The 23,510-nt window shown below is 45.5% G+C and overlaps 1 protein-coding gene across 3 annotated transcripts in view; it reads left to right on the forward strand.

Moving 5' to 3' along the window:
* Positions 1-23,510, forward strand: part of LOC144680723 (fibronectin type III domain-containing protein 4-like) — a 296,490-nt gene that overhangs the window by 202,493 nt on the left and 70,487 nt on the right. Inside the window, exon 5 of one of the 3 annotated variants that reach the window (XM_078542003.1) lies at positions 7,130-7,791. The exons of the other annotated variants lie outside the window; for them this stretch is intronic. Coding sequence (XP_078398129.1) covers positions 7,130-7,224 — 95 coding nt within the window. The 3' untranslated portion in view covers positions 7,225-7,791. Of the gene's footprint in view, positions 1-7,129; positions 7,792-23,510 lie in introns of those variants that run through there. 3 annotated transcript variants of the gene reach the window in all.

Here is a 23,510-nt window from a genome sequence, read left to right on the forward strand (position 1 = left end):
CTTCAGTTCATGACATCTTTGTCAATCTCTCCTTTGTCCCCACCTATCCCTGGCCTTCTATCCAGATCCACCTGCCCCACTCCACCTTAAACAGCATAAATTTAATCATATTTTCACTTCTCTTCAGCTCTGAAGAAGGATCATATGGACTCAAAGCATTAATTCTGTTTCTCTCTCCACAGATGCTGCTAGACTTGCTCAGTTTTTCCAGCATTTTCTGTTTCTGTTTAACACTTCTCTAGGGTGGCTAGAGGCTGCTTACTTCACAGTTCTGTCCTTGCACAGCACACGCTTCAAGATACCACATGACCACACCACCCAGCTTTTACTCTTAAATGTGATTTTTCTCAGTCATCTTTAAACCCGTTATTCTTAACTTCTTTTGGAAGTTACCTTTCCAGAATATAAAAATCGTTCATGTTGTCTTTATAGCCACTACTTTCAGGAAAAATAAACTTAATAACTTTGCTTTATTCATTTATGATCTTTGCCAGTTGTAAAAATTCCTTTTATTTCTCTTTGAAATTCTACAGTTAAAAATTCAACTCCTTGTTTACCTCCAAATGCAAATTCCTGCTGTAACCCATCTTAGCTTGTTCATCTCCACTTCAAAATGCCTAACTCTTTGATGATTTAAACCTTGCAGTCTGACTGTCTTCAGTTTAATTAAATTAGTCGCATACACGCACACACAGACACACACACACACACACACACACCATGCACACAGCCCCACAAGCCTGCTTCATAGTATCCCACAATAATATTGGAAAACATTATATTTTCCTTTACACCTCCATCTTTATGGAAAAATGATCCTTCGTAATTCTAAAAGATGGTTTCGTTTTCTTAACCTATTTCACATTACTTACTATACTTATCTATATGCACAAAATTATGATACTACCGGTTACGCCCACTGACATGACAAAATACATAAGTCTTTTGTATCAACAAAGATCATTTCAGTCCATTGTCCATGTTTCAAATGTCCAATTTCCTTTGAACTTTAAAACCTTGACAATGCATCTGCCATTAAGTTTTCTCATCCAGCCACATGTATAATTTGTAAATTAAACGGTTGCAGTAATAAACTCCATCTGGACAGTCTGGCATTCTGGTTTTGAAACTTTTCCAGAAATTTTAAAGGATTGTGGTCTATATAAATAATTGTTTCTGAAGAATTATTTGCAACATAAACCTCGAAATGCTGAAAAGCTAACACCAAACCTGGAGTCTCTTTTTCAATGGTTGAATTTCTTCTCTGAATTTTTTTTTTCAATTCCAGTGTCATCTTCTTGTAACAACAGAGCACCAACACCCACAACTCCAGCATCAATAGCCAACTTAAACTGCTTGGCATAATTAGGTGCTACCAAAACTGGTATAATAGTCAACACAGCTTTTAAACTGTCAAATGCATTCTGACACCCCTGTGTCCATTGAAATTTCTTGTTCTCTTTTAGTTATTCAGTCAATGAAGCAACCACAGTGCTAAAATTTGATATAAGCTTCCAATAAAATCCACTCGTGCCTAGAACCCTCAAAACTTCATGTTTTGTTGTAGGCACTGGGAAAACCATGATAGCTTTTACCTTTACATCCCATGGGGCCACCTGACCATATCCAAGCGTGTGGCCTAAATATGTAACTTGCGCTTTTGCAAATTCACTCTTAGCCAAGTTCACCACCAAATTAGCTTCTTGCAGTCGATCAAACAGTTATTTTAGATGTTGTAGGTGCTCCTCCCACGTTATACTGAAAACTACCAAGTCATCAATATAAACAGCACAATTGCTCAGTCCTGCAATGACTTTGCTTGTCAGTCTTTGAAATGTTGCTGGTGCATTCTTCATACCAAATTGGATAACTTTGAACTGATATAGCCCATCTGGCATTACAAAAGCTGATATATCTTTCTCTCTTTCAGATAAGAGCACTTGTCAATAACATTGCAGCAAGTCAATCTTTGTGATAAACTCTGATTGTCCCATTTTCTAAATGCAATCTTCCAACCATGAAATAGGATATGAATTTGCTTTTGTCACTGCATTCACTTTTTGATCACCCACACACGGTCTTTGTCTTCCATCCAGTTTTGGTACCATCATGATGGTTGAACTCCAGTTACTGTAACTGAGCTCAATGGTGTCATTCTGAAGCATGAATTCAATTTATTTTTGCACTTGAGCTAATTTTACTGGATTTAATCTATAAGGATGTTGCTTTATTGAAACTGAATCCCCCACATCTACATCATGTACAGCCAAATATATTTCCACAGCTTATTCACACAAATAGTTTTGTGTGACTGCAATAGCTTTTCCAAATCACTTTGACACTTGTCTGGAAGGTAACTCAGTGTCACATTTAGATTCTTAAGCACGACCTTATTGTCCAATTTAAAATTAAAAGTCAATTTCAGAATCCTTCATTCTTACCTCCTTTTCCTTATCTGCCACTACTAATACCCCCTTTCGGTTATCTTCCCTGTCAAAATACTTTTTAAGCGTATTTTCCCTCTGGTTCTTTCTTCTATCTGGGGTATTTATTCAATAATTTACTTCACGCAATCGCTTTTCAATCCGATAAGGCCCACTAAACCTTGCCTTTAATGTTCGCCTGACACTTTCTCCAGGAACAAAACTATAAGCCTTTGCCCTCTTATCTGCACTTGTCTTCATCACCTGCTCTGATATCCTTAAATGTTCCTTAGCTAACTCACATGCTCTGTTCAAATTTTCTCTGAATTTTGTCACATAATCTAGGAGAGTAATTTCCGAACTTTGACCCACTAATTTCTCTTGAATCAACTTGAATGGTCCCCTTACTTCATTACCACAGACTAATTCAAAAAAACTAAACCCTGTTGATTCATTCGGGACATCCTTAATAGCAAACAACAAGAATGGAATCCCTTGATCCCAGTCCTGTGGGTAATCTTAACTATACGCTCCCATTATAGTTTTTAAAGTTTGATGCCATTTCTCTAAAGCAGCTTGTAATTCAGGGTGTTTTTTTTTATTCATTCACAGGATGTGGGCTTCACTGGCTGGGTCAGCATTTATTGCCCATCCCTAGTTCCCCTTGAGAAGGTGGTGGTGAGCTACCGTCTTGAACCACTGCAGTCCATGTGGTGTAGGTAAACCTACAGTGCTGTTTGGAAGAGAATTCCAGGATTTTGACCCAGTGACAGTGAAAGAATGACAATATATTTCCAAGTCAGGGTGGTAAGTGACTTGGAGGGGAACTTCCAGGTGGTGGTGATCCCATCCATCTGCTGCCCTTGGCCTTCTAATTGGTAGTGGCCATGTGTTTGGAAGGCAGATGACTTAAACTGCTTTATTCCCAGGCTGTTCATTACTTGCTTAATCAGCTGTGACATGAAATTTTAACCCTGATCCGTCTATATTTCTTTTTGTAACCCACATCTTGTAACTAATTTGGACAACGCCTCTGCAATCCTCTTTGCTGTAATATTTCGTAAAGGTATCACTTCTGGAAATCTAGTGGACACATCCGTAAGTGTTAGCAAGTACTAATTTCCACTTTTGATCTTAGGGAGGGGCCCTGATACAATCAATCAGGACCCTGGTAAAAGGTTCCTCAAATGCTAGAATCGAAATTAAAGGTGCAGGTTTAATTACCGCTTGAGGTTTCCTTAGCACCTGACATGTGTGATATGTTTGACAGAATTTGACTACATCTTTATCCAGTCCAGGACAATATAAATGTTTTTGTATTTTAGCCTGAGTTTTCCCAATTTCTAAATGCCTAGCCATCGGAATTTCATGAGCCATTCTTAATATTTCATTTCTGTATCCAGAGGGTGTTAGTATTTGATGTACTACTGCTCACTTTTCATCTGCTGGAACGTGAAGAGGTCTCCATTTCCTCATTAACACATTATTTTTAATGTAATAACACTATGGAATACATTCTGCCCATGTTTCAGAATAACCTCTCTGCTGTAACCCTATTATTTTCACTGAGTTAAACACTTCAGCCTCACTCTCTCCACCCTTCTCCTCCTGAACAATCTTTTCACAGGCAGATCCAGCGAACTGGATGTCAGCATCCTTCCCCTATCTTTTAGATTCTTCCTCTTTCTGTTTCAACCTGTGAGTTTGTGAGCTTATTACTATACAACCTGGAAACAATCCAGGATGCTGTTCCTGCAACTTCTCTGTTGATTGCATATCCACAGGCTGTTTGACTACAGTAGGCACCACCAACATCTGTGACCCAGCTATATAATTTCCTAGGATAAATTGAAACCCTGCAAAGGGCAATTTTTCCATTACCCCAACAATTACCTCCCTTGTTTTTAATCTATTTTTAAAATTTACCTTACACAATGGAATATGTTTAGTTTCTCCATGAATTCCAAGTATTCTCTTTCCTGCAATACCCCTCTGGACAACAAATAGTACCATCCCACACCATTAAGGACTGACTAGCCCCCATGTCCCTTAAGATTTTGATACCTTTGCCTGCTCTACCCTGTTCACATGGATAGACTTTCAAATCACATTTAAAATCTTTAAACACAGCTGTGATCACAGGCACTACAGTGGGGCTCACATTGAGGATTGCTAATGGATCCCCAAACAGAGGTGGGTGTGGGCAGGAGAAAGGTCACTGGGTGGGGTCTGCCACTTGGGGTGGCGAGGGGCAGTGGGGTCGAGATTAAGGGCAGAGTGTGGTCTACTGTGGGCTCCACCCCCTTCCCGGTGACAGGTCCCTCGATCAGGCAGGTTGCCTGTGAATGAGAGACTGCATTCCACCACCCCCCCACCACCCCCACACCACCACCCACCCCAATCTGCTACTGGCAAACCCAATAGGGTTTTTTGAGTGGCCTCCCTGGATGGCAATTCCCCTCCACTGCTGGTTAAATATTAGCAGTGGTGGGTTAAGGCTCTTACTTGACACTTAAGTGGCCTTTTGGTGGAAAGCTGCCAGCAAACCTTCCGACCCTGAACTTGATTGGAGTGAGGTGGGAGGACAGTAAGATCTCCACCCCACATCCTCCCGCCTGATCACATGGCCTCATTCCATCTCTGAACTCACTTCGGGAAGCGTTAGATTCCGCCCTACATGCAAAAGAACCATAGAAAAGTTATGGTGCAGAAAGAGGCAAATTTAGCCCAGTGTGTCTGCACCAGTCAAAAAATAAAATAGCCACTCATTTTTAATCCACTTTCCAGTACCTGGTCCATAGCCTTACAGGTTACAGCACTTCAGGTGCAAATCCAGGTACCTTTTAAATGAGTTGAATGTTTCAGCCTCAATCACCAATTCAGGCAGTGAATTTCAGATGCCCACCACCCTCTGGGTGAAAAAATGTTTCCTCTTGTCCCCTCTAATCCTTCTGCCAATCATCTTAAATCTATGCCCCCTGGTAATTGACCCCTCGGCTTGGGGAAACAGATCTTTCCTATTTACCATATCTAGACCCTTCATAATTTTTACATTTCAATTAGGTCACCCCTAGCCTATCCAATCTTACCTCATAGTTGCAATTTTCCAGCCCTGGCAACGTTCTTGTAAATCTTTTCTGTACTCTCTCCAGAGCAATTATATCCTTCCTGTGGTGTGGTGATCAGAACTGTACACAAGATTCTAGCTGTGGCCTAACCAGCGCTTTATACAGTTCCATCATTACCTCCCTGCTTTTATATTCAATACCTACATGAAATCTCTCAGCTGAGACATGACCAAGCCTTTCAGAATAATGCAGCATTAAGGTACATTTTGCAGTCAAATATGAGGGTAAGCAATCCTCTGTTTGCATATTGTCATTGTAATGCTTTAATGAAGATCTTTTCTACTCATTTGAGGTGATTTTCAAATAATATCATAAGACATGGGAGCAGGAGTATGCTATTTGGTGCATTGAGCCTGTTCTGCCATTCAATAAGATCATGGCTGATCTGATTGTGACCTTAACTCTACCTCCCTATCTGCCCCCCCTTCATTCCCTTCTAGATCAAAAATCTGTCTAGCTCAGCTTTGAATATATTCAATGACCCAGCTTCCACTGCTCTCTGTGGAAGAGAATTTCAAAGACTAACAATGCTCTGAGAGAAGAAATTCCTCCTCATCTCCATCTAATTGGTAGACTCCTTATTTTGAAACTGTGTCTCCTAGTTCCAGATTCCTCCATGAATTTCAGTGCTGGTCTGATGCCAGGTATGTAGGTCGTGCATCCCGGAGATTAGTTGATTGGATCAAACACCTTTTTCCTTTGTTTGTTTGTAATAGGCAGAGTACAGACTGTACTCAGCCAGCCATCACTTGATAAACCAAAAACAAAATGTCTACTGTTAGATGTGATTCTGCAACTGGGCATCAGTTGAACAACCCTGAGTGTGCTAATAGCGGCACGAACAACCCATTAAAGATAATCAGTCTGTCATGAAGGTCTAATAATTCTCATAATACTATTGTGATTTATTGTAAAAGTAGGTTAATAGTGGGGTTTGGATAGTTTCTGTGTGTGTGATTTAATTACATCTTGTAGCCAAGCAGACTGTAGGTTGAAGTTATCAAGAGAAGTAAGGTGTAGAAGTGTCTTTAATATGTTACTGAGTAAATGTGGTTGGGGGTCTTAGCCTGTAAGGTATAAAGGGAATTTGCATTTTTAGATAGAAAGGGGGATTTTATTTTGACAACATGAAAAGATTTATATTATGAGAAAGGTAAAGTTCCAAAGACATATGGGACAGAATTTTGCCCTTGTCGGGTGGACTTGGCAGGGGCGGGTGGGGGCGGTTGGGAAGCTGACTGCCGTCCACCACCCACGATCAAGGCCAGAAAGCGATTTCATGCTGGCGGGCCAATTAAGGCCTACCCAGCCTGAAACGTGAGCAGCAACGCTCAGCACTGCCTGTGCGCGTGGGAGGAGGTGGGCGAGCGAGGCAAGCGTGAATTTCATGCATGCGCGCTAGTGTGCGCTGGATAATCACCCTGAGGTACAAAACTGCTTCAGGGAGATGAAGAGTTTTTTTAAAAAGAGAAATTAAAAATATTATAAAACATGTCTCCACATGTGACTCTGTCAAATGAACAGGGACATGTTGTTAATTAGATTTTAAAATTTTTATTTTATTTTTATTTGCTTTAGGAAACTTCATCCCACCCGTGGATAAGGTTTCTGAAAAAGTGCAAAGGCTGCTTGGGCTTTTCGTCTGCCCACAAACCGTAAGGTTGGACAGGTAGTGAAAAATTTCCTTTACCTTGTTAATGGCCTTAATAGGCCTTTTAATTCCGGCGGGCGCCATGCTGACTTCTGCCCGCACCCGCCGACTGAAATATCACACGACTGCACGTTGACGTCGGGACACTCGTCCAACATCAACACGCGGAATTTTACGCAGGAGCTGGCCCGGCACGCGCCCGCCCGCTGAAGTAAAAATTTTGCCCATGGACAATGGAATTTACACATTGAAAGGGAGAAACATGTATAAAGGAGAAGGCACTGTGAGAGCTACAAGAAGTGTGAGAAATCTCCAGTATTTGTGCATTAAGCCTGCTATCCAGAAAAACTGAAGCTGGGAAAAGCCATTTTGAATTCTACTCTTCAGGGTACTGGGTACAGGGTTTTGTTAACTTGCTGGAACCTGTTTAAAATCTTTTTTTTTACTATTGCTTTAACAGGGATAAAACTGGGAGTGAGATTAATTAGGGATTCTAGGAGTTATTACAGTAGTAATTTGTAGACCTATGCACGTGCTTAAAATCTTTTCTCTTGTTAGTAAATGTTTAATTTAGATTTTTTTTAAATCTCTGAAGTCGTGGTGGACTTATTACTTCTGAATTCAGGACACACGTCTTGAACTAAATACAAATTGCAAAACCGTTGTGACAGCGTGATCAAGTTTCCCTCATGGATTTGATCTACCTGGCACACTTCATCTGTCACGTCACAACAAATATCCCCATCCTCAATGATGGAGGAGCCCAGCACATCAGTGCAAAAGATAAGGCTGAAGCATTCACAACAATCTTCAGCCAGAAGTTCCGAGTGGATGATCTACCTCGGCCTCCTCCGGAGAACCCCAGCATCACAGATGCCAGTCTTCAGCCAATTCGATTCACTCCATGTGATATCAAGAAACGGCTGAAGGCACTGGATACTGCAAAGGCTATGGTCCCTGACAACATTCCGGCAATAGTACTGAAGACTTGTGCTCCAGTGCCACACCCCTAGCGAAGCTGTTCAGTACAGCTATAACACTGGCATCTACCTGGCAATGTGGGAAATTTCCCAGCTATGTCCTGTACACAGAAATCAGGACAAATCCAACCTAGCCAATTACTGCCCGATCATTCTACTCTCGATAATCGGTAAAGTGATAGAAAGGGTCATCAACAATGCTATCAAGCGGGACTTGCTTCACAATAACCTGCTCACTGATGCCCAGTTTGGGTTCTGTCAGGGACACTCAGCTCCTGACCTCATTACAGCCTTGGTTCAAACATGGACAAAAGAGCCGAACTCCTGATATGAGGCGAGAGTGACTGCCCTTGACATCAAGGCAGCATTCGACAGAGTGTGGCATCAAGGAGCCCCAGCAAAACTGGAGTCGATGGGAATCAGGGGAAAAACTGTCCGCTGGTTGGAGTCATGCCTAGTGCAAAGGAAGATGGTTATGGTTGTTGGAGGTCAGTCACCTCAGCTCCAGGACATCACTGCAGGAGTTCCTCAGGGTAGTGTCCTAGGCCCAGCCATCTTCAGCCTTTTTTTTATTCATTCATGGGCTGCGGGTGTCACTGGCTAGGCCAGAATTTATGGCCCATCCCTACTTGCCCTTGAGAAGCTGCTTCATCAAAGACCATAAGGGTAGAAGTGGGGATGTTTGCTGATGATTGCACAATGTTCAGCACCAAGCTGTTCCAGTACAGCTACAACACTGGCATCTACCCGGCTATGTGGAAAACTGCTGAGGTATGTCCCGTACACAAAAAGGCCAATTGCCGCCCCATCAGTCTACTCTCAATCATCAGTAAAGTAATGGAAGGGGTCATCAACAGTGCTATCAAACAGCACTTGTTTAGCAATAACCTGCTCACTGATGCCCAGTTTGGGTTCCGCCAGGGCCACTCAGCTACTGACCTCATTACAGCCTTGGTTCAAACATGGACGAAAGAGCTGAATGCCCGAGGTGAGGTGAGAGTGACTGCCCTTGACATCAAGGTAGCATTTGACCAAGTGTGGCATCAAGGAGCCTCAGCAAAACTGGAGTCAATGGGAATCAGGGGAAAAACTCTCCGCTGGTTGGAGTCATATCTAGCACAAAGAAAGATGGCTGTGGTTGTTGGAGGTCAGTCATCTCAGCTCCAGGACATCACTGCAGGAGTTCCTCAGGGGACTGTCCTAGGCCCAACCATCTTCAGGTGCTTCATCAATGATCTTCCTTCCATCATAAGGTCAGGAGTGGGGGTGTTCGCTGATGATTGCACAATGTTCAGCACCATTCGCGATTCCTCAGATACTGAAGCAGTCCATGTCCAAATGCAACAAGACCTGGACAATATCCAGGCTTGGGCTGACAAGTGACAAGTAACATTCATGTCACACAAGTGTCAGGCAATGACCATCTCCAGCAAGAGAGAATCTAACCATCGCTCCTTGATGTTCAATGGCATTACCACACTTAAGCCCCCACTATCAACACCCTGGGGGTTACCATTGAGCAGAAACTGAACTAGACTAGCCATATAAATACTGTGCCTACAAGAGCAGGCCAGAGGCTAGGAATCGTGCAATGATTAACTCACCTCCTGACTCCTCAAAGCCTGTCCACCATCTACAAGGCACAAGTCAGGATTGTGATGGAATACGCCCCACTTGCCTCGATGAGTGCAACTCCTACAACACTGAAGAAGCTGGACACCATCCAGGACTAAGCAGCCCGCTTGATTGGCACCACATCCACAAACATTCATTCCCTCCTCTATTGACGTCCAGTAGCAGTAGTGTACACCATCTACAAGATGCACTGCAGGAATTCACCAAGGCTTCTTAGACAGTACCTTCCAAACCCATGAACACTACCACCTAGAAGGACAAGGGCAGCAGGTAGATGGGAACACCACCACCTGGAAGTTCTCCTCCAATTCACTCACCATCCTGACTTGGAAATATATCGCCGTTCCTTCACTGTCGCTGGGTCAAAATCCTGGAACTCCCTTCCTAACAGCACTGTGGTTGTACCTACAGCACATGGACTGCAGCGGTTCAAGAAGGCAGCTCACCACCACCTTCTCAAGGGCAATTAGGGATGGGCAATAAATGCTGGCCCAGCCAGCGCAGCCCACATCCCGTTAATGAATTAAAAAAACCAAGTTATGCTCATAATGTAGCTCATTTATGCTTGCTAGAAGCGGCATACATTCATACGCAGGGACCGTTCTCTGCAAACAAAAGGAATTTTCAAGCTATGTGCCTCTCCTGAATTATCACTGTGCATGGGGAGCCTATAGTTCCCCACTACTTTCTCCATGGCAACGCCTCGGCCAATCAGAGTCAGCTTGACAACCAATCAGCAACCTTTTCTCCTGTAGTATAAATTGTTGTGATCACTTGAAATTTGACGTTTTTGCATTTGCCCTGATGAGTGCAAGATGAAATGCTTTGGCAATATGTCTCTCTTTTCACCAATATTCAAAATCTATATTACCAAGCGACTGTTTGGTATAGGTGCTGGGGGTAATACTTTATTCTCTTTCCCACACCATTATCTCTGGTGTCTCTGCACCATCACTGAGACTGCTTATTTTCCTCAACTGCTGCTGAAATCCTCATTCATGCCTTTGCCACCTCTAAACTAAATTATTTCAATGCATCCCAGGTTGGTCTCCCACATCTTACCCTGTATAAATGTAAGGTCATCCAATACTCTGTTGCCTCGTCCTTACTCCCACCAAGTCTGGTTCACCCATCACCCTACATTGGTAGTGGTCAAGCAACATCTTGACTTTAGAATTCCCATCCCTGTTTCAAATCCCTTTCTTGCCTCACCCCTCCCAATATCTGTAAACTCCTTCAGTCCCACAATCCTCTGGGGTATCTAGGTTCATCTGATTCTGGCCTCTAATTTCTAATCACTCCACCATTGGAAGCCTTGCCTTCAGCTGCTTAGGCCTTAAGCCCTGGAATTCCCTCCCTACACCTCTCCCCTCTCTACCTCCTTCCTCTTTTAAGACATTTTTTAAAACATGCTTCTTTGCCGAGTTTTTGGTCACCTGATCTATATCCTTATGTGGTTCGGTGTCATATTTTGCTCCTGTGAAGTGCCTTGGGATGTTTTATTACAACAAAAACACTATATAAATATAAACTGATTGGTTATAATTTTTTTGGATGCCCCTCAAAATTGGTGCCCACCAATGAAGCACCCAAAATAAAGTAAAAGGGGCTGGGACACTCATTCCATTTCACTTACAAGATCCACGCTTATATGAGCACCCTCTCTACACATGGGAGCTGAAGAAATCCCAGACCAGTTTAAAGTAAAGAAAGACTTGCATTTAAATAGCACCTTTTGCAACCTCCGGATGCCCCAAGAGTTTTATAGCCAGTGAAGTACAAAAAGATCAGTGACCCAGCCTCATGGTTCTCTATGCTTTTAACCCAGGGAATACACATTCCTCGAATAGCACAAGATCATCAAATCAATTCTGTTATCCCTTTTGTGGGTGCTCAATCTGTTTGTTTTAAATTAGCCTTTAGAATATGGCAGTAATATTACTGTTCCAAAATAAGCCTATCCATATATATAATGTTATTGCCACACTCTAAAGGTTCACCAAATGTGCCTGTTCACAGGTTCACTTAGTAAGGATTTGAGAAGTTGGTGGCAGTGTTACAAGTCTGTACTCAGACTTGTACACATTTTGAGTTGGCAGCTTCTCCAGAACAGACCAAACCTGAATCATTGCATCACTTCCCCTCGAGTGATGTATACAGAAAATATAAACACACCCACTTAATGGTGTCCACAACATCCCCCTTTTTCAAATAAGTAACTTCACCTCATAAATAACCATAACTATTTACAATACATGAAAATGCTTATTTACACATTAGAGAGTAACAAGTTAAGAAACTCATGGACTTTAGTCCCTGAAGTGTAGTACTGGTCTGCTAATACACACTGGCTTGGTAACTATAATGTTACTTGAGGTTGTTGAATTCTCTCACAGCGATCTGTGGGAGTGTCGCACTTCGATGTTGCCTTGGATCTTGTCCTGGATGCAATGGAGCTATTCAGTGGCTGAGGATTTAGTACTTCCCAATTTCGTCCAATGCTCCTTCTCACAGTTATACCATTGGGTGTGATGACCTCAGAGAATCTCGGCTCTAGAAACATCCTTGTCAATTCAACTGGTTGCCTTGTACCTTCCATCGGATACTGAATTTTTACATATTGTCCTCTCTTTAAACTTGGGCACTGTTTGTCTGCCTTCCTGGCTGGTTCGTCTTTCATCCTCTCCTGTTTTTTTCAAAACTTCTTTGCTGGCTTCTAGAAGGGTGGATTGATGAAAACTGGGTAGATTCATCCACTCTGGCCTGCCAAACATGAGTTTTGCCGGTAATGTAATGGCTGCACCGAGAAGTGTTGCTCTAAAGTGTAGTATTGCAATGTCTGGATCTTGTTTAGTCTATCTGCACTTTAGAATTAAAGATTTCACCGTACAAATCATTCTTTCAGCCATGCTGTTAGGTCTGAGGCAGTGTGATCTATTCCCTACTTCTCACCCATGTCCCTGAATATCTTACCAGTAAATTGAGGTGAGTTATCTGAGATTATCTTCCTGGGTGCCCCTAAAAACCTGAAAATAGCACTTAGAGTGAGTGCTATAGTTGTACTTATGTACCATGCAATTTACAGATGGTAGCATACTTAGAAAAATCGCCAATGACAATGAGGAAATCATTGCCTTGAACATGAAATGGGTTGGCCGCATTCGTGGCCCAAGGATAAGTAGGAACTTTGTGTGGTGAAAGCAGTTCCTTGTGCTGATTTGGCACATTTTTCCAACAAACCCTGCACTCCTTAACTGTGACTTCAATGCCATTGTCCATGCCCAGCCAACAGATTGTCTCCCTCACTAACATCCTTGTGCAATCTATGCCCATGTGTGATTGATAAAGTTTTGTTGAAGTTTGTCACATCGCAGTATTTCCTTAGGCAGTTGACAGTATGACATAAACTCCAGGCAATGGACACATAAATTCAATTTGACTCTGAACTAGTTGTTCAAAATGTTTTGGGATCTTTTTGGCCTTCTTCTGTGAGTCCAGATGTGTTAAGCCGATGTAAACCTTCATTTCCAATGGCTAGACAAATCTTCACAGCCTGCGTGACTGATTCGGACACAAATGAGTTGGCAAACCATAATTCTGTGCATTGTTTAAATAGTTTAAACTCAAAAGAGTAGGTTAGCCACCTTCCAATTGAAACTTAGGAATTTTCTGGACATTTTTGCAAAATTCCATGAACCTTTCTTCTTCTCTACTGTTTAAACGTATGTCCCTGCTGTTTTACTGACTCAGATTTGAATACCATGAACATTTTAAATGGACTGCAGCGTGTTCGTTATTTGTAGTCCCTCTAGGGGGGAACAGGAGCGTAGTGGTATTGTCACCGGTTGAGTAATCCAGAGACCCAGGGTAATGTGCTGGGGACCCAGGTTCGACCATTGTCAATTGTCGTAAAAACCCATCTGGTTCACTAATGCCCTTTAGGGAGGGAAAACTGCCGTCTTCATCTGGTCTGGCCTACATGTGACTCCAGACCAACAGAAATATGATTGACTCTTAAATGCTCTCTGAAATGGCCTAGCAAACCACCCAGTTGTATCAAACTGCTTGAAAATCAATAAGGAATTAAATCAGACAGACCACTCGGCATCGACCTAGACACCAGAAACGACAATGGCAACCTCAGCCCTGTCTGATTGCAAAGTCCTCCTTACTAACATCTGGAGGCTTGTGCCAAAATTGGGAGAGCTGTCTCACAGACTAGTCAAGCAACAGTCTCACATAGCCATACTCATGGAATCATACCATACAGATCATGTCCCAGACACCACCCTCACCATCCCTGGGCGTGTCCTGTTCCAGCAGAGGTGGTGACACAGTGGTATACAGCCGGGAGGAAATTTCCCTGAGAGTCCTCAACATCGACGGGAGACCCCATGAAGTCTCATGGCATCAGGTCAAACATAGGCAAGGAAACCTCCTGCTGAACACCACGTACCACCCTCTCTCAACTGATGAATCAGTGCACCTCCATGTTGAACACCACTTGGAGGAAGCACTGAGAGTGGCAAGGGTGCAGAATATACTCTGGGTGGGGGACTTCAATGTCCATAATCAAGAGTGGCTCAGTGGCACCACTGCTGACCGAGCTGGCCAAGTCCAAAAGGACATAGCCGCTAGACTGGGCCTACAGCAGGTGGTGAGGGAACCAATGAGAGGGAAAAACATGCTTGACCTCATCTTCACCAACCTGCCTGCTGCAGATGCACCTGTCCATGACAGTGTCGGTAGGAGTGACCACCGCACAATGGTTTTGGAGATGAAGTACCGTTTTCACATTGAGGATACCCTCTGTTGTGTTGTGTGGCACTACCCCCATGCTAAATGGGATAGATTTCGAACACATCTAGCAACTCAAGACTGGGCATCCATGAGGTGCTGTTGGCCATCAGCAGCAGCAGAATTGTACTCAAACACAATCTGTAACCTCATGGCCCGGCATATCCCCCACTCTACCATTACCATCAAGCCAGGGGATCAACCCTGGTTCAATGAAGAGTGCAGGGAGGCATGCCAGAAGCAGCACCAGGCATACCTAAAAATGAGGAGTCAACCTGGTGAAGCTACAACACAAAACTAATTGGGTGCCAACCAGGGTAAGCAGCAAGTGACAGACATGGCTAAGTGATCCCACAGCCAACAGGTCAGATCTAAGTTCCACTGTCCTGGCACATGCAGTCGTGAATAGTGGTGAATAATTAAACAGCTCACTGGAGGAGGAGGCTCCGCAAATTTCCCCATCCTCATTGATAGAGGAGCCCAGCACATCAGTGCAAAAGATAAAGCTGAAGTATTTGCTATAATCTTCAGCCAGAAGTGCCAAGTAGATGATCAATCTCAGCCTCCTCCGAAGGTCCCCATCATCACAGATGCCAGTCTTCAGCCAATTCAATTCACTCCACATGATATCAAGAAAGTGCTGAAGGCGCTGGATACTGCAAAGGCTGTAGGCCCTGACAATACTCCAGCAATAGCACTGAAGACTTGTGCACCAGAACATGCTGCGCCCCTAGCCAAGCTGTTCAGTACAGCTATAACACTGGCAGCAATGTGGGAAATTGCCCAGATATGTCCTGTACACAGAAAGCAGGACAAATCCAACCGAGCCAATTATTGCCCGATCATTCTACTCTTGATCATTGGTAAAGTGATAAAAAGGGTCATCAACAGTGCTATCAAGCAGTACTTGCTTCACAATAACCTGCTCACTGACGCTCATCTTGGGTTCTGTCAGGGCCACTCAGCTACTGACCTCATCACAGCCTTGGTTCAAACATGGACAAAAGAGCTGAACTCCCGAGGTGAGGTGAGAGTGACTGCCCTTGACATCAAAGCAGCATTTGACCCGAGTGTGGCATCAAGGAGCCCTAGCAAAACTGGAGTCAATGGGAATCAGGGAGAAAACTGTCCACTGGCTGGAGTCATGCTTAGTGCAAAGGAAGATGGTTGTGGTTGTTGGAGGTCAATCATCTCAGCGCCAGGACATCACTGCAGGAGTTCCTCAGGGTAGTGTCCTAGGCCCAGGCATCTTCAGCCTTTTTTTTATTTATTCATGGGCTGTGGGTGTCACTGGTTAGGCCAGAATTTATGGCCCATCCCTACTTATCCTTGAGAAGCTGCTTCATCAAAGACCATAAGGTCAGAAGTTCATTGATGATTTCACAATGTTCAGCACCATTTGCAACTCCTTTGACACTGAAGCAGTCCATGCAACAAGACCTGGACAATATCCAGGCTTGGGCTGACAAGTGGCAAGTAACATTTGCACGGCACAAGTGCCAGGCTATAACCATCTCCAACAAGATGGAATCTAACCATCCTCCCTTAACATTCAATGGCATTACTATCACTGAAACCTCTGACTATCAACATCCTGGGGGTTAGCATTGACCAGAAACTGAACTGGACTCGCCATATAAATAGTGTGGCTAGAAGAGCAGGTCAGAGGCCAGGAATCCTGTGGTGAGTAACTCGCCTCCTGATTCCCCCGAGCCTGTCCACCATCTACAAGGCACAAGTCAGGAGTGTGATGGAATACTCTCCACTTGCCTGAATGAATGCAGCTCCCACAACGCTGAAGAAGCTTGACACCATTCAGAACAAAGCAGTCCACATGATTAACACCACATCCACATTCACTCCTTTCACCACTGATGCACAGTAGCAGTAGTGTGTACCATCTACAAGATATACTGCAGAAATTCACCAAGGGTCCTTAGACAGCACCTTCCAAACCCATGACCACTACCACCTAGAAGGACAAGGGCATGGGAACACCACCACCTGGAAGTTCCCTTCCAAGCTACTCACTATCCTGACTTGGAAATTTGTCACCGTTCATTCACTGTTGCTGAGTCAAAATCCTAGGATTCTCTCCCTAACAGCTAAGTGGATGTACCTACACCATATGGACTGCGGTAGTTCAAGAAGGTGGCTCACCACTACTTTCTCAATGGCAATTAGGGCTGAGCAATAAATGCTGGCCTGGCCAAGGATGCCCACATCCCACGAAAAGAATAAAAAAAACTCACCACAGCATGTTCCTCTATAGCTGCTGCAGCATTTGCTGCTGGTGTGCAATTTTCTGAAGTTCCACCCACAAAGCTGAATTGTGGCAGGAATGCACCATAATGTTTCACAATTTTGCCTCCTTATTGACCTGATTTCCACAGAGTTTCTCAGTTCTCCCTTACCTGTGATCGATCCAACGTCATCCCAGCTACTTGCCATTCCCAGCTGAGCACAGGCCCACACTGAACCTCTGGTCATGCTGTCTCTGCCTTTTGAATTCACAGACTGCGCTCTGATCTCTGCTTCGAGACCACACATTGGAATTGACTGAGTGGTTTGAAACCTTAGATTTTTCTTTTACTTATCAGTTTCTTCCATCAGCACGGCCATCATATTGTGCCTGGTGTGCTTGAACATGAATGGTTCTCCACAACTGGCATCATGTTATGTTTTTCTTCTCCTTGTGTTTACTTGGTAGATAGACATCAAGGCACCGACCATGCATAAGAGATTCCTCAGCACAAAAACACATAGGACTGAATCATCCCAGATTTGCACCAAGTGAGGACCGGGCGGGAAACAGAATGTGTTACCCACTGGCCGCAGTGGCGGCTTTTCGCGCCGTATTGTCCCATTCCCACCTAATTAATTATGCAGCCACAGGAAAAAGGCCATCACGCTGGCAGGCGGCCTCCGATTTGCCCGCCACACCGTTACTCACCGCTTCCTCACGCAGGGCGCCATAATTAAACTGCAGCTGCGCGCACACTTCTCAATGCTTGCAGCCAGGAGGACATTGGTTAAGACATGGCCCCAACAGCCAAGAAGAATGCAGCCCCCCAATTCAGTGGCACATCCCTGGGACACCTTCTGGACACTGTGGAGGCCTACTGCGATATTCCCTACCCTCACTCTGGCCACAGGAGGCCCATCAGTCTCACCAATCCGGCTTGGGAGGTGGTGGCAATGGTGGCCAGTGCCAATGCTGCACACAAGAGGTTGGTTATCCAGTGAAGAAAGAGGATGAATGATCTCATCCGTGCCATCAGGGTAAGGCAACCATCTCATCACTTGAAACTCACACACTCACAAGGCCATCACACATTCACTGGCATCTCGCTCGCTCCCAGCTCTAATGACATCACCACTCACTCTCTAACACACACCTTAACATCATCACCTGGTCTCATCTCCTCTGGAGACTGCCTCCTCAGCCCTTACCATCTTGAGGCCACTTGCACAGATCAGCATGTGCCCCCACACACAACCTGGGATACCCCCTTCCTCAGCAAAGCCCTCGCCCTGCAGCCTCTTCCCTTGCCTGAGGTCACTTCTCCCCCTCCCCAAGCAAGCTCCAGTCCTGCAGCCATTGAAAATCCACTCCTGCCTTACGGCTGGTCTGGTAGGCAGAGACCTGCCCATGAGCTCCCCTAAAAGTGATGTAGTGCTGCCTGTGAAGGCTGGCGCTGATGACTGCAAGTGCTGCCTGAAGAAAGGTAGGTAAACAAACCTTGAAGTCCCAAGCAAACTGCAGCTCGCCAGGTGCACATGCTTATGTTCAGTTGTGAAAAACGTCGGTGTGCAGTCACGCCATCCTGCGCGGATAATCCAGCCTAGGGAATGATTCCGGCGAGCAGAGCTTATACGCAGATATATTAAAATGATGTTCCCAACCTCTGGCGGTGGGAAACACGGCCCCACCATTGGAGCTGGAGCGGACAATCGCAAACTGGCTCCAAGAAATCATGAAACTGATTCTTGGCCTTCCTGACATTGTCTGCCCACGCCTGCCGGCGGAGAGCTCTGGCCATAGTTTCACTTATTAAAGATTTGAGAAGTTGGTAGCAGTATTACTCAGTTGAAGAACTTGTATACGTGTCTGAGTCAATAGCTTCTTGGGGACAAGTGAGATGAAGGGCTGAATTTTCCACTCCAGAGACTAAATGTGATGGCAGGCAGGAAAGTTGGCACCCTTCCCGCCAGCTGGCATAGCAGGTTCTCACGCCAGATCGCCCACTTTTGACCTCATTATGTATGCATAAATGAGCAGCGTGTCGTATCCCGTGGCACAACGGGATGGGATTCATCTGCCCACATCAGTGACACAAAAGTCCGGGCACCGTATTTAACCGGCACCCACGCACACATTCACTCTCTGCTGTCCAGGACTTGTTGTGGTGAATGATGGCCCTGAGAAGAGACAAATTAATGCAGTGCTCCCAAGTTCAGCAACAAGGCACTGGTGGCACTCCTCCAGGCAGTCGAGGATCAGCGGGAGATACTTTACCCTCTTGATGGGTGCCAGAAGTCCAACAACCTCACTACCGAAGCTTGGGAGGAAGTCGACAGTGCAGTAAGCGCCTGCGCCCCTGAGAAGCGGACCGCTATTCAGTGCAGGAAGGGGATAAATGATCTCATTTGCTCCACCAGGGTAAGTCAACCTTCTCCTCAATCTCAACTCACACTCTCAGAAAACCATCAGGCATTTGCAGGGTTACACTCCACAGGGATTTCACACACAACCAGCACAAGGGACATCATCACTGATCCTCTCACGCACACTTTTACATCTTCATCTCTCGTCACATCCTGCACAGGTTATGTCACCAGCCCCTACATACGTCCACTCCACACACACAGAAGGCAGGCATGCTAATCATCTGTGTTGGCATCCGTCCTGCTCACAGTCTGTCCATCTGTCCTTATGCAGGAAAAGATCAGCCAAAATAATAGGGAGAGATCCAGACGGAAGAGGGGATACCATAGCTCAGGCCACTCACCCCCTTTTGGAGCAGGTGGCAGAGCTGGCTGGTGAGGACCGGGACTGTTCCTGTGTCGAAGGCCAGATTGGCATCTTCCAACAAACCAGTGAGGCCCATCTACTAGTCTTCGCCTACTGAAACAGTGAGTGCTCTTTAATGTAGGTGAGTATCCAGCCAGTCACTAATGATCTATTTTCTCTATTACAGCAAACAGCAAGAAAAGGAGGAGACATACCACCAGCCAGCCCATCAGCCCCAGCACCCAGACCACCTCTCATGAGGATCCTGCGAACCCACTAGATGTGGAGCCGTCACTGCGTTCACCTGCACCCTCCACCAGTGCAGAGACACACACATTGGGGGGCTTAGTTTTAGGGCAGGCTCAGGGTCACTATCTGGTGAGCACAGCACAGACTCGGGTCCACAGCAGGTGGAGGCAGTAACAGCCAAGGTCACTGACACTCGAAGGATTGGGGGCCAGGCTTCTGCTGAGTCTGAGTCCAATAATGAGCCTTTGAAATCAGCCCTCACAGAGATGTTGGAGCTCCAAAGGCAGACAGGCAGGGTTATCTAAGGCCATCAGCAGATTAGAATGGAGGATGGAGGAGTCCGTCCACGTTCAATGTGATGTCACAATGCCAACATGCCAGCGCTCCATGGTCACCTCTGGAAAGGTGGCAACCATCATGGAGACTTTGGTCCAGCAAAACAATAGCCATGAATGGGATCCATCAGTGGCTATGCAAGAGGGGGACAGGGCACCTCGATCTCCCTCCTCCCCAAAGAGTCAGGGAGGGGGCCTCGGGAATCCATGGGGTGGAAGAGCATCAGCCAGATACCATATGGGCTGTCCAGCTGCTCTAAATCCCCCTCTGCTTGTGACCCGACATCTCCAGCTGTTCAAGCCAAGGAGGGTGCACCTGCCCCACAGCAGGAGACCCAAAACAGGCCGGGGCCTTCCAGAGGATGCCCACCGAGATCATCACAGACAACAGGCCGTAGCAGTCAGGCTGCCTCCACCTCTGCTGCGGATGTTGGGGAAGCACCTAGATGCAGCGGTAAGGTAAGAAGAATTAAGGAATATTGAGAGCACAATGGGGGCATGGGTGTTCAGTCACTGTATAGACTTTGCACATCTGTACATATATTTTGCACACCTGAAATTCTCATTTAGTGAATGGCTCTTCTATCTGATGCAATGCTCCAAAATCATGCAAGTGTAACGGGTGCCTCCCCTCCTCACTTCTCCCCCATCATGTGCCTCAGGTTAATGGTGTTTCACACTCAGTAAAGTGAGTCACCTTTCTGTCCACAGCAGCGACATGAGCAAAGCCTCTTGCTCTATCAATGTGGTGTTTGGGCAATGCATATCTTAGACTTACATCAAAGGATCATATCATGTGGCCTCAGGAGTATAGATTTTGCAGTTTGGTTTCTTCTCGTGATGCTGCTGCACTGAAAACTGGTCTATGTGGATCTTATAGGTTTTAATGGCAACCTGCATTAGAGTTAATCTAACTCGGTGCACCTTTCAATGGCCTCCACGTAATGTGTCAGGCTTTAGCGTGGGTTACATTTCAAGTAATCGTCGGGGATCTTAGGCGCTCATGGCAGCCTGTAGTGTGATGTTGTGACCACGTGTACAGCTAGACCTACAGTAGTTCCCATTCTCCACCTGCACGATGCAGAGCTATGGACCTAGCTAGCAATTGGTGGACTCCAGAAATTAATGTCTACTAAACAACAACGACTATGCGAGATCAGAGGTGTGTGTCTAGGCCCCAGATGCCAGACCATTAAATGGGAGAATGCTGCTTTGGACCTGAAGGTCTGGCTATCGTGGCTTGACATAATCCCTGAGCCAGATCTCTGATGGGCAATTGGCATGGTTATCTGATTGTGACAATGCCATCAATGTGCCAGGTTTCCTTGTGTTTATCTGAAACTACTGGAATGAAATATGCAGGCCTCAAATGGGATCAGAGTGAAGCTCCACTGCATCTGATGTGTGCTCTTTATTATCAAGTTACTAAGTAATGCCTAAATGCCATGTCAACATTTTCTGGACCAGAGATGCCAAGGCAATGCTGAAAGTGAACCTGGGAAGCTCCAGCCAAAGGCTGGGTCATGGGTGGCTGTCAATGATCAGACAATGGTGCTGCTGAAGCTCCCTCTGTGCACACAAAGGTGACTTGACTCACAGGATCACATCCACGATTGACAGTGACAGATCACAGCATCCTAAAGAACGATTTCATGCTGGGGACTCAGTATGAGAATGGGGCCAGGACATTATCTCTGCATGAGAGATGGCCTGTGGAGAGATGCCACAATCCAGATTCAGATCAGTCCTCAGACGGGCAAACAGGAACCAGTGATTGATGATTGTTCCCCTTGAGGCACCGTGCAACACTCCAGGCATACAGCCATGAGGGCAGTGAGGTTTTCAGTGCTGCTCCCACCTTTTGATGGCTGACATAGACTGTGAAATGTTGGTGTGATGTTTGGAAAGACTGCACCATGTCTACTTGCTTCACAGTGCACACTGATAGAGTTCTTATCCTGTAACAGAATGGCCACATGCTCCATAAGACCATCGACACGCAAGATTGTGAACACTCATTCTGAGATTGCTGTCCCTCATTGAGATAATGAGGTTAGCAAAGAAGGTGTTAATGTCGAGCATGCATTGGGCGAAAAGGTGAGCTATTCATCATCATTGTCCTGGAACCTGTGACTATAAGGGTCTCACAGTCACATCTGCCACACCTGGCCTGTGCTATGGCCTCTTCCTCTGGGGCCTCAACATCCTCACCTTCATTGAGCTCATCCCTCTCTACGTACTCCTCATTGGAGGAGATGTGCAATTCCTCCATCTCTCCATCCGGCAACTCATCCCCCTTTTGGAGCTCCAAGTTGTGTAGAGTGCAGAAAACCACGATGATGCGGGACACACTCAGGGGAGAGTAGTGGAGAATGCCGCCTGACCAGTCCAGACATCTGAAATGCATCTTCAATATGCCAATTCTCTGCTCAATCAAGGAATGTGTTGCAGAATGAGCCGCAATGTACTTCTCCTCTGAAGCACTCTGTGGCCACTGAACAGACATCATTAGCCATGCCTTTTGGGGGGTAGCCTTTATCACTAATGAGCCAATCCTGAGGGCCATCCAAGATCAGTCGTACCTGCGGGTGAATCAAAATTTAAGAGTTGTGCCAGCCCCAAGGATACCTTGCACACACCTGCATAATCTGCATTTGGTGGTTACAGATCACTGCACGTTGAGAGAGAGCGGAAGCCATTTCTATTGATGAATCATAGTGACTGTTGCCAGGGAGCTCTTAAGGCCACATGTGTGCAGTCAATGGCACCCTGCACCTGTGGGGAGCTGGTGATCACTGCAAAAACCACTGCTCTAGCAGCCTGGCTGGCTTCATCCAGGGAGAACTGGAAGTGCCTTACTGAACAGGGCATCGGTAACCCCTTGGATGCATTTATGAGCGGAGGATTGTGATATTCCGCAGAGGTCCCCAGTGCAGCCTTGGAACAATCCACTCACAAAGAGGTTGAGTGCAGCGGTCACCTTTAGAGTCACTGGCGATGGATGGCCTTCCAAGCCGTACGGCATCAGATATTCCTGAAGAATGTGGCCGAGGTGAATCACCACATCCCTTGACAAGTGAAAGTGTCTATGGCACCATCTCTTGCTCATCTGTAAGTATGAGAGTTGTCTTCGGTAAACCCTGGGTCGTGCCAAACACCTCCATGGAATTGGTCTGTCTTCCTCAGCTTCTGGGTCTTCATGGGGCTCCACTGGCTCATGTTCCTCAGGGTGAGGCTCTTCCCTTTGCCCAGCCTGAAGGTGATGGGCTCTTCTTCTCCCCCTCGGTTCCATGAGAGC

The sequence above is a fragment of the Cetorhinus maximus genome, chromosome 5 (assembly GCF_964194155.1).
Source record: "Cetorhinus maximus chromosome 5, sCetMax3.hap1.1, whole genome shotgun sequence".
NCBI classification, from domain to species: Eukaryota; Metazoa; Chordata; class Chondrichthyes; order Lamniformes; family Cetorhinidae; genus Cetorhinus; species Cetorhinus maximus.